Here is an 11,676-nt window from a genome sequence, read left to right as displayed (position 1 = left end):
ACGTTAGTTGATGGATACAACACAGGAAACATAGTTATTGCCACCTCCCCTCTCTCTCTTACTTTCCTCTCACACCTAATAAATGACTAGACTCATCACCTATCTGCTCTACCTCTTCCCCATGGCCATTGCCTCTATTCAGATCATCCTAGTTTCTCACTTGGAATTCTGCAACACGAAAGGATTCTTCACCCACTGTCTAGCACCTCACCAGTTCCCCCTACACTCTGTTGCCTAAACCCAAATGTGCTTATGTTAGTCCTCTTCAGCAGTCTTTCCATTGCCTATAAGGGTAAAATATGTTTAGGGCCCTCCATTACCTGGTTTTATCTATCCTCTCCAGGCTTTCCTCTTCCGTTACCCACCCTTATCCTATCCTCATTCCCCATAGCACCACCTATGGTGAAATACTTGCATTTCCCTAAACTCAACCATCGTGCCAAAGCATGCCCTTGTTTACCCTGTCCCTCTACCTGGAATACACTTCCTCCCTCAGTCTGCTCTAGAAAATTATTCATCCTTCAAGGTGCAACTCAAACATTGTCTCCTCTATGAGGCTTTTCTTGACACCTATCCTCCCTCCTTATCGTGTAGTCTGACCCCTTTGTTCTTTGCGTCTCACTCTATCCTGTATGAATGTCTCACATCTACAATATTTCATTATGCTTATTTATGTGACTGGCCAGTCTGGAACATGCTTTTGTAGATGAATGAAGATATCTGTCTCTCTATAACAGACAGATCCCTCAAGTCAAGAACTATTGTCTTACTCATTATTGAACCTCCAGAGCTTGACAGGGTGTTTGAGTAGGTGCTAAGTAAATGTCTGATTAATTAGTTAATCCTCCCTCTAAGTCTTGAAATACCACTGTTTCCTTCTCTGTCTCCTCTTCCTCCTTCTTGCCGTTTGGTTGTATCTTTGATCATTGTCTGATCTTTTATCCCCCCTTGTTTTTGCTGCCACTTTCCTAAATATCTCTCAAATCCATATATATCTCTTCATCTCTACTGCTACCATCCTAGTCCATATTACTATTACCCTCCTCAACTGCATCACTGCAGTAATCTCTCAACCAGTCTATTCATATCTATTCTGGCTAACTTCCAATCTGTTTGCTCCAGTTTTAGTGATTGTTCCGTAATGCAAACCTGATCATGTCACTCTTGCTTAAATATTGTTAGTACAGATAAACCCACTTCTCTTAAAGACAAAAGTTGTGAGGGACTGGCCCCTTCCTGCTTATTCAACCTCATCCTCATCATGCTCCACCCTCTGCCCACGACCCAGTACCACCTCACATACTTCCTCTTTCAGCTTTTGTCGAACTAGTCTTTTTTCTTTTTTTTTGCCCTTCAACTTCCTACCCTCCTTCTGGCACAGGGTTTTTAAATGTTCTGTTCCCTCTGAACTTTCCCTTCCTCTTGGTCTAGTGGAACTGCAACTCACATTTCAGATTTCAGCTTAAGTGTTGGGTCATTTTGTTGTTTTGTTTTTTTGGCTCTAGGAAGGCTTCCCTGGTCCTCTTCCCCTCTGTTGTAGGCATCCATGGCACAGGGTCCTGATCCTTCACAGCACACTTAACAATCACAATTTACCATTTCTTTTTGTGGTAAGGGCCTCCTTTACTAGTCTGAAAGTTCCATGAAGGCAGGCCCTCATGCTCGTCATAATATCCTTAAAGCTTAGAATGGTACATAGCACATAGTAAATGTTCAATAAATGTTTTGGAGTAAGTGAATGAAGAAATGAATTATCTCAGCAACTGAGATTCAAAAACTTGAAGTAATCATTGACTCATCCTACTGTTTTATTCCGCATATCCAGGTCCCAAGTTATATGTCCTCCAATTTTATGATCCCTGTGGTTTCAGCCTACACCCTTACTACACTATACCCAGAATATCACCATACCGTCTAGCTTCTTTGTCTCTACCCACAATTTATCTTATATGATATGGTACAATCTGTCATAAAGGCTATGTTTATCATGTTATATCTCATTCAAAAATGTTTAGTGTTTATTTTTTAAATATTTCAAATATATCTTGCTTGGATTTAAAGCTCCCCACCATCTGGCTGCAATCCATCTAAGTCAACTATTTTTCATCTCCCACCCTCTCCAAATGCCCCTCCCTATTTATTTATTTATTTATTTAAGCACTCTGTCATTCAGGCTAAAGTGCAATGGCATGATCGTGACTCACTATAGCCTCAAACTCCTGGGTGCAAAGGATCCTCCTGCCTCAGCCTCCCAAAGGTTGACGTCTGGATTACAGGCGTCAACCACCACACCCAGCCAAAATGTTCCACTCTTGAACTGTGCTAATATCCCAGAAATACATCACTTGAATTTCAGCAACCAACCCTGGGCCTAGGGCACCCTTCCCACAGTCCTTTCTCCCTCCATCCATCCAAAGCCTATCTGCGCTCAAGGTTTACCTGAATACCTCCTTGCCTGATTTCTCCAGCTCTGCCAGCTGTGAGTTACTCCTCTCCACCTGGAAACCTCGTCCTCAGACACTATGCCTGGCTAGCTCCTTCTCATCCTCGAGTTCTCTAAGTGGAAATGTCCACTCCTCAGAGAAGCCTTCCCCAGTCCTCCATCTTCTCTAAAGACATTCTCCCAGTGTATTCTGTCTAGCTAGCACTCTGTTTTTTTTTTTCCCTCAAGGCCCTTAATACAATGTGTCATTGACTTATCATTTATTTGTTTTTCATTTCTCTTCTCAATTAGGTGGTAGAGTCTGTGAGGCAAGGAACTTTTCTGCCTTGCTCTCCGAAAAACCTGTAATAACCTGGTCAGTTATTAAACCTATATAACCTGGTCAGGCACGGTGGCTTATGTCTGTAATTCCAGCACTTTGGGAGGCCAAGGCAGGCGGATCACCTGAGGTCGGGAGTTCAAGACCATCCTGACCAACATGGTGAAACCTGTCTCTACTAAAAATACAAAATTAGCCGGGCATGGTGGTGCATGCCTGTAATCCCAGCTACTTGGGAGGCTGAGGCAGGAGAATTGCTTGAACCCAGGAGATGGAGGTTGCAGTGAGCCAAGGTTGCAACATTGCACTCCAGCCTGGGCAACAAGCATGAAATTCTGCCTCAAAAAAAAAAAAAAAAAGAATAAACAAAAAACCTATAACACCAGCTCACTGTATGGCCTATAGCATTTCCTTAATGAGTATATTTATTAATATTATTTTACAAATAAATATTTGTAAAGAAATGATTTGCCTTCCCTTTGAAGGGATCTTAACACTCTTAACACATTTGAAGTCTGCACAGCTAGTACTTAACTCTTAGCACTGTTTGCTCTTCATTTTTCATTATTAGCCTCATCTCCCTGGTTAGAATAGATGAGATTATAAGGTTTTTGGTGACAATGATAATGTCATACTGATGCGACCTCCACAGTAAATCTGGCACAGTGGTTAAAGTAAATCTTTAATAAATATTTAATTAGCAAGAAACCTGTCTTACCTCCTTATGTTCTGGCATTCATGTGTCAGACACAAAGAAAAGGTACAAAAGAAAGATTAATAAATCATAATGTTGGGCCGGGCGCGTTGGCTCACGCCTGTAATCCCAGCACTTTGGGAGGCCGAGGCGGGTGGATCACGAGGTCAGGAGATCAAGACCATCCTGGCTAACACGGTGAAACCCCGTCTCTACTAAACAAAATACAAAAAAATTGCCGGGCGTGGTGGCGGGCGCCTGTGTAGTCCCAGCTACTCGGGAAGCTGAGGCAAGAGAATGGCGTGAACCCGGGAGGCGGAGCTTGCAGTGAGCCGAGATAGCGCCACTGCACTCCAGCCTGGGCCACAGAGCGAGACTCCGTCTCAAAAAATAAAATAAATAAATTATAATGTTGACCTCAAAGAGGAAGTCTAGCCTTGAGTTTAGTAAGATCTTTGCCACACACAACGTGATGCCAGCAGTGGCAGGGGCAGTAATCTTTATTTCGTCATTTCTGAAACACAGGAGCAGTAACGGAAGCAAGTGAAATGCTCAGTCTTAGGCGATTGCGTCGTGCTATGACCGGACTTTTTCTTGAAAGGTAAATGCATTTACCACTTGCTTTTAATCTAGATTAAATAATCACTCACCAAAAGAAAGTGTCGTCTAATTGTTAGTGGTTTCTGTCACTTGTTTTCTTTGGTGCGGGAAGGGTTGTATTTGAATGGTTCTATTTAGTTGATGGATTTTACGCAATCGGTAAGATTCTCCAGTGCTGGATGAAACGTTAAAAAGTGTATATAGCACCGCTTCTATTTTAATTTATGCTTCTGCCAAATGTTTGGGTTGTGCTGAAAGGGAAATGTATTTCCTGCTTTTCTTGGCCTGGATTTGTGAGTAGCTGTTTCCCTGTGGTATTGTGCGATGATTTTGTCCATTTATGTGAAAGTTAGGTAGAGTGGCCTAACGTTTTCACAGTGGCTATGGTAACATTTTTGTAAATTCAGAACTGCTACTGTGAATTTCAGGATTTTACAGAAACCTATGATCCTATCTTCTTCCACCTCTCCAGTGGCAAAGCCTAGTGTAAGCTCATATTCTGTTTAGCACCAGCATATATTTCAATATTTTAAAAATATTATGTCAATATTTTATGATGGTCTGGAAAGAGCACCATTGACTTAGAAAAGGAGCAAGAAGTGTGAGAAAAATTACCACTGCCGATTCTGCTGTGGACCGTGGGCTTCCTATTCTCATGGCTCAGATTCCTCACCACATCTTCCCGTTGGCCCCTTTCTTATCTGATGTTGCATGATCTAAAAATGTTTGGTGAATTGTAAGGTACTTGGCAATGTTGCTGTTGCTGCGATTGTAACAGGTACAGGGAGATGAGGTGTCCTTCTCCCAACCCTCCCACAGGTCCAAGGACTTGGAAGTTAACTTTTGAGAGCTGAACAATACAACAATAAATAATTGAGGACATTTGTTTAAAGAAAGGACCTTAAAATATAGAAGAAATAACAAAGCCCAAACATTTTCTCATGAGTTTTTCTAAATATGAAGTAAAATTCTGGCCTCCTAAAAAAAAAAATCAGGGATGCATACAATGTTTTATGCACAAAATATCTGTTTCATTGTTATTGATTTAAATAAAAATGAAAACAATTCTATCAGTAAGTGGGGAATTCGTTAAGCAGGTTATAATACATAGCTATAATGGAAAGACCCATCACCACTAAAAATGTTATAAAAAGTTTTTAGTGACATAGAAGAATGTGTATGGTAAAATGCTGAGTATAAAAGGAAGATATGACCTCTTATAAAAAGAAATATCTCAACTAGCTTTTTAAAAAATGCATGGAAGTCTGACTAAAAGGAAAGACACTAAAAATATTAATGAGTAGTAGGAGTTTGGGTGATTTCACTTTTCTGCCTTTAAATATTTTATACATTTTGATATAAAGCCTAAACAAGAATATTGGCAAACTTGAGAAGATAATACCTGAACAGATTAGAAGCGTCTAATGAGGTCTAGAGTAAGGGTCTCCAAGAGCAAGTTTGTCAAAGTTTATGTAGCAATGCCAGGGAAGAGTAAGATTGATACATCAGCCCCAGTTGGCAGTCAATATAAAAATCATCCATTCATCTTCTCTCATGCTTACTTCAGTTCAGTGCTTACCAAGCAAATTTATTATTTTCATTGGCATTCTTATATGTTCCCCTGATAGGCAAAATTCACTGAGTGCACCAACATGTACCTTGTGTTATTTCGGCTTATACATCAGTCTCCTGTGAGTTCGTTGGTGGGAATCAGTTCTGGAGAAATCAGTCATTTCTTGGTGCCCTGATAAGATCAAATCTCTGGACCTGCAAACCTGAAGGCTGGCTGCTGAGCTGCAGAAACAACACCAGAATTGTTGACCACTGATGAGTGGTCTGTGACCACTGATGGCACTAGAACACCCACAAATTGCCTCTCATTGTTACTACTCTTATATGACAATCACAGTCTCAGAGCTGGCCCTTAAGCTGGCTCTCCCTTCTAAGCTTTCTAAGAGATACCTTGTTTTATTCTCAGGGGATGACAGCATGGGAGGAAATGGCTCCACATCTAAACCCGACACTGGTGAGTTTACGACAGGAATAATTACCTGCCTCACATCTGAGTTAAAATAACTAGAAATTGTGCTGAAGGGCTGTAATGGAAAGGCACTAGCTAGCGCATTTCTGAAGTTGGAAGAATCCAATTTTACCAGGACACAGAATCTAATGCCAGGAGGGGTGAAAGGGGGAACCACAGAGACCTGCCTGGCCCTCCAAATCTGAGTAAAGGGTGTCTCTGCTCAATATCAAACTAGGTGGGTCCTGCTCCCCTGTTTGTAGTGTAGGCATTGGGAAAACCACTGTGGCTGTTTTTGGCTAGGCACTATTACTAGCTGTTCTGCAAAAAGAGCAAACATAAAAGGGCAGCAGTTTCAAGGTCAAATTCCCCAAGGACTTTGGGAAGCATTTGTTGTTTCTCCCTAGCTGGGAGATGCTTTCCTTAGGCCAGAGGGAGCATATCTCTTCAGAAGTTCCTATTAAAGTCTTTGAGGAGGGCAACACATGAGATTTTTTTTTTTTAATCAAAGGGACACTAGGCTTGTATTTCATGTATGTAGTTGATTTTTAAGTTCTAATTTTCATTTAAAAGTAGTACTTGGAATCTAAAAAACAATGTTCTTTCATTTTTGTAAGAGTTGCAGCCCCATCCTTAATTTCCACTGGTTGCTTGGGTAGAATGGGGCACCTGGAGACACTTAAGCTGGAAGGGTATCATGAAAAGTGACAGATAAACTAATTCCTTTTGTGTTTTCTTGTAGAAAGACAAGGCACTCTCCCCACAGCAGCCCCAACAACTAGCCCTGCACCCTGTCTCTCTAACCACTACAAGTAAATGAGCATTCTCCCATCTGTTTCGTCTTGTACCACATGGGATTTGATGTTGTGTTGACAGCCTTGGCTTGGGGACTTGGGCAGGGAGACTGGGGACAAAGGACTAGAAACAGTAAAAGAACAAAGTCAGTTTGTGATCTCAGGAGTATGGCTCTTAATCTGGCATCCCCTAAGCTTCAAGAGATCCATGGATCCCCTAAGCTTATAGGTAAAATTTGCTGGGTGGAGAATTATGAACATTGTGTGGGTTGAGGGAGGAGGAGAGGAAGAGGCCACAGCTTCCTCTGAGGCCTCAAATAAATGTGAAATTCAAAAGCAAAAGCCAAAAACCACTGGGTGAAAGTTCATTAATCAGTGTGAAAACCATTTCAGGAGTCCATCCATAGGCAGAAAAGGTTTCGCTCTTTAGGAAAGGCCTTCAAAAGCCCAACAGTTCATCCTCTGCCTTTCTTTGCCAAAACAGCGAAAAACATTTAATCCTTGCCTTTTGTGCTGGGGTTCTACTGGCACTGCTGCTGATAGTCTTTATCTTCCTCATCATAAAGATCTACAGAAAATGTAAGTGGTCTCCAAGGGATAGGACAGCCCTTCTCTCTCTGCCATTGATACTAGAATTAGCTATGGGTGAGTAACGGGAGGAGGTAGGGGAGGGTGCAGTGTGATAAAAACTGCTTAGCCCACCCTGTCTGCAGACTGAAGACTCAAATCTCTTCATTTTTCTTCCGCCCTGCCCCCTACCCACCTGCTAACACCTCCTCCCCACCCCACCCTTCACCCAAGATCGAAGGGAGAGTCTTCCCATTTCCCCAGGCCCCATTGCTGAGATGGGTCCCTCTTCTTTCTGGCAGGTCACTCCAAGTCCCGGGCCCTAGATTCTCACTCAGATCCTCTGGCCAAGGTAAGATGACCACACTGTTTTGGGGACACTGAAGGGCTACCGTCATTGGAATTTCCCTCCATACTCTTCATTATCTACTAGAATGGTGGTATTGATTTCCAGACACTGGGCAAGTGATTCTTTGACCAAAGTGCTCAGGTTGCTTCTACAGAGCAACCTTTTGCTACAAACTGAACTCACTCATTCCTCCTTTTTCTCCCTTTGCAGCTTTCATCCATCCCAGGGGAATCACTTACCTATGCCAGCATGACTTTCAAACTCTCAGAAGAAAAGAGCAATCACTTGGCTGAGAACTGTTCTGCAGACTTTGACCCCATTGTCTATGCTCAAATTAAAGTAGCAAACTAACCCAGCTTTTCCAGTGAGGCTTGAATCCATTTCCTCTCATCTCAGCCCTATCTTCACACATCACTTTCCCTTTTTTACAAATTTTGGACCACCACCTATGTGGAAACTGCAATCGGAGTTGTTTAGATGTGATCTGGCAATGCTATCTAGCAGCTTTGGAGACCAATGGTCAGTCTTTTCCTGGCCAGAGAAAAGATTGATGGCCCTCCCACTTGAACTGACAGCCTGTGAGCCCATTGGGGGCATAGACTGCCTTCCTTGGAGCCTTCCAAAGTGTGTGGTACAGAGCTCAGTGCACAGAGTATTCACCCAGCATCATGAATCAACTTGGGAGGAGTCAACCAAATGAACAATCTACCAAGAATTTCAAATAAAGTCAAACCCCCACAGTGCTGCCTCCATCTTTATTATTTATTTGTCTGTTCCTGCCACCTTCTCCAGAGGTCAAGATTAAAAGTCCAGAGCTCATTCACAGCCAAAAACACCACCAAAGGTGATGGCACTTGGAAACAAGCTCAGATTTGATTGGGGTGCAGGTACCAAACTCTGCCACTAACTAGCGGCATTCATTTAGGCAAACTTGTTAAACTTTTCAAGCCTTAAGTCTTTCATCTTGAAAACAGAGATAACACTTACCACTAATAGTTAGTGTGAAGACTAAATGAAGTACCTTATACATAAGCATTCTATACCTTCAAGAGCTCTGCACAAACACAAGTTCCCTACTGTATAAAGCACTATGCAAATGGAGATTTCTACGTCCATCTCATAGCATAAGAGGTATGCATAACAATATTATATGAGAACCAAAGATAAAGGTTAATCTAAACATTAATTCCCCCAAAATCCCAATGAATAATCACATATAAAAATCCCATTAAAAATATCATCAGATGAGTCCCAAAGGTGAACAACAACAAACTATCAATAAGATTATTTTTCACCGGGCAGGCTTACTCTAAATTTCCTATGTAAACCATAAACAAGACAGCAAATCCAGAAAAATGTATAAAAATAAATAATAAAAGTTATATGGGAAGGCTAGCCCTTGCAGCTAACTAAAAGTACCTGTTTTATTAAGCATCACTAATTAAAGCAATATGTTAATGGTACATGAATAAATAAATCAATTGAATAGAATTTAAAGACAAGAGATACATCAAAATATATAAGGAAATTTAGAGTATGATGAAGATGGAATATGAAATCATTTGGGAGAAATTGGTTTATTCAATAAGTTGTATTAAGATAACTAGATAACCATGTAAATGAAAATAAAGTAGGATCCATATTTCACTTCTTATATGAAAATAAATCCCAGATGTGAAAAATTTAACTGTAAAAAAATCATAAAAGCACTAGAAGAAAATATGAGAGAATTTTTAAAAATATTTTTGTAGAGCATGCCTTTGGATGTATGTCACAAATCCCAGAAACCAGAAAAGATTAACTTGACTTCTAAAGTACAATTAAAAAGTCCAAAGTACCATTAAAAAGTCAAAAGGCAAATGACAAGCTTAGAAGACACTTGCAAAGCATCTTATAGACATATAAAGATCATTTGTAAATCAACAGGGGAAAAAATGAGCAACTCAATAGAAAGGACAAGGGATAGGGGTGGGCAATTTGTAGGAAAGAATATATAAATGGCTCAAATATATGAAAAGATACTCGACTTCACTCATAATAAGGGAAATAATGATTACAACTACAATTAGATAATTTTTTCTATCAGTAAGACTGGCAAAATTCAAAAAGTTTGCTAACTGTGTGGGCAAAACTAGGGGGGAACCAAGACACACATACACTACTGGTGGGAGAGCACATTGGTACAGCTACCACAGAAGACCATTTGGCAATAGCCAACAACATTCTAAATTCTTTTCTAAGAATTTATAAATAATCCTATTTCTAAGGATTTATTCTACTCAAATACATGGAAAATTGCCTACATAACTTGAATTGCAGCAGTAATCAAATTGGCTAGAACTTACTGAGGCTTATTACACTTTTAGTACGATTCTAAGTGCGTGGCACGTATTCATGGAATCCTCACAGAACACTGTGAGGTTACAATTATTACTCATTTTAGATACAGAAATGGAGGCACAGAGAGGTTAAGTAACTTGCCCAAGTTCACATTGCTACTAGTAGTGGCACCGGAACTCAACCCTGGGTAGGCTGGCTCCAGACTTTGCACGTTTATACATTGTGCTCAATTCTCTGAAACAGCAAAAGATTGAGAAAATCTTCATTGTACATGGAGAGGGGACTGGTTCATTGAGTGCAATGTAGCCATTAAAAAGAATAAGGCAGCTCTATATGTTCTAATAAAAACAGATATCTATGATATATTGCAAGCTGTTGAACAGAATTATGAATATGCTCTACTCACATGTAGTAGAGCATATGTGTATCTCTATATTTACTATACCTCTGGAAGAAAACACAATGAACCGTCTTGGTGATGGCCTCTGGGGAGGGGAAATTGCTACCTGTGGGACTGAGGATCCCTAAATATATATATATATAAATAAGAGGACTCAGCAGACAGAAACCAAAATATCATCTTTATTATGAACATGGTCAACATTGGAGAATAGAGCTTATACTACAGCTGCAAAGAAGTTCAGAATACTGAACTCCACAACTGAGTTATAAGCTGCACCAGAGCAAGCTCACCCCTCCCAACAAGCAATGCAGTTGTTCAACCTTCCCCTAAGGAGTTGCAGAAGAGCTCATGTGCTCTTTCAAAGCTGCACCCAAAAGAGTAAAAGAGGAAGAGGAAGAGAGAAAGGATGTATGTCCAGTTCCTATTCCCAGTCTCCCATGTCAGACAGCCCCCTCTACCTCCCATGGGCAGGGGGTCACTGAGGAGTGTTGCCTTAACGGAGCTCAGTCTACACCAAAGGAAGCAGGAGTGGGAGAGAAGCATCCACCACAGATCTTTCAAAAATACATTAAATAATATTTTGGGGTCTGGGTGTAGTGGCTCTTGGCTGTAATTCCAGACCTTTGGGAGGCCAAGGCAGAAAGATTGCTTGAGCCCCCAAATTTGAGACCAGTCTGGGCAACATAGGGAGACCCCATCTTTACAAAAAATAAAATAATTAGCCAGGCATGGTGGTGCATGCCTGTGGTCCCAGCTACTTGGGAGGGTGAGGTGGGAGGATTACTTGAGCCCAGGAGGTTGAGGCTGCAGTGAGCCAAGATTACACCACTGTACTCCAGCCTGGGTGGCAGAATGAGACTCTGTCTTAATAATAATAATTCTTATTATTATTTGCAAAATCAAGTTAAGAAAATTGAAGTCCAAGGAGATGAAATAATTTACTCAATGACATCTGGCTAAAAATAAATGGCAGAACAAAAATTTAAATCAAGTCCTCTGACTTCAAATTCTTTGCATCTGGCCTCCACACCAAGCCGCCCCACAGCACTTACAGTGTCAAGGAGACGAGAAAGGCAAAGAGTCAGGTGATGTGATCCAGAGATCGTGTTCTTTCTGAGAGAGAGCAACTGCTCCTGGAAGCTGGATT

The 11,676-nt window shown here is 41.0% G+C and overlaps 1 protein-coding gene across 1 annotated transcript; it reads left to right on the top strand.

The window, feature by feature from the left end:
* The first annotated feature begins 3,827 nt into the window (after positions 1–3,827).
* On the top strand, positions 3,828–8,526 carry C12H1orf162 (chromosome 12 C1orf162 homolog). The gene is made up of 6 exons (XM_003267968.4): positions 3,828–4,057; positions 6,035–6,082; positions 6,819–6,888; positions 7,355–7,449; positions 7,740–7,789; positions 7,997–8,526. Exons 2-6 carry the CDS (start codon positions 6,046–6,048, stop codon positions 8,135–8,137), a joined length of 393 nt encoding a protein of 130 aa, XP_003268016.3. The 5' UTR covers positions 3,828–4,057; positions 6,035–6,045; the 3' UTR covers positions 8,138–8,526.
* The last annotated feature ends 3,150 nt before the right edge of the window (positions 8,527–11,676 follow it).

This window comes from Nomascus leucogenys, chromosome 12, assembly GCF_006542625.1.
Source record: "Nomascus leucogenys isolate Asia chromosome 12, Asia_NLE_v1, whole genome shotgun sequence".
Lineage (NCBI taxonomy): Eukaryota > Metazoa > Chordata > Mammalia > Primates > Hylobatidae > Nomascus > Nomascus leucogenys.
This window is presented reverse-complemented; position numbering and strand designations above follow the sequence as displayed.

Bases quoted from the DNA above. Each gene is read 5' to 3' on its own strand.
- C12H1orf162 (XM_003267968.4), top strand. From the start codon at position 6,046: ATGGGAGGAAATGGCTCCACATCTAAACCCGACACTG. The intron at 6,083-6,818 runs GTGAGTTTACGA...GTTTTCTTGTAG, and splicing joins CACATCTAAACCCGACACTG to AAAGACAAGGCACTCTCCCC. The intron at 7,790-7,996 runs GTAAGATGACCA...CTCCCTTTGCAG, and splicing joins ACTCAGATCCTCTGGCCAAG to CTTTCATCCATCCCAGGGGA.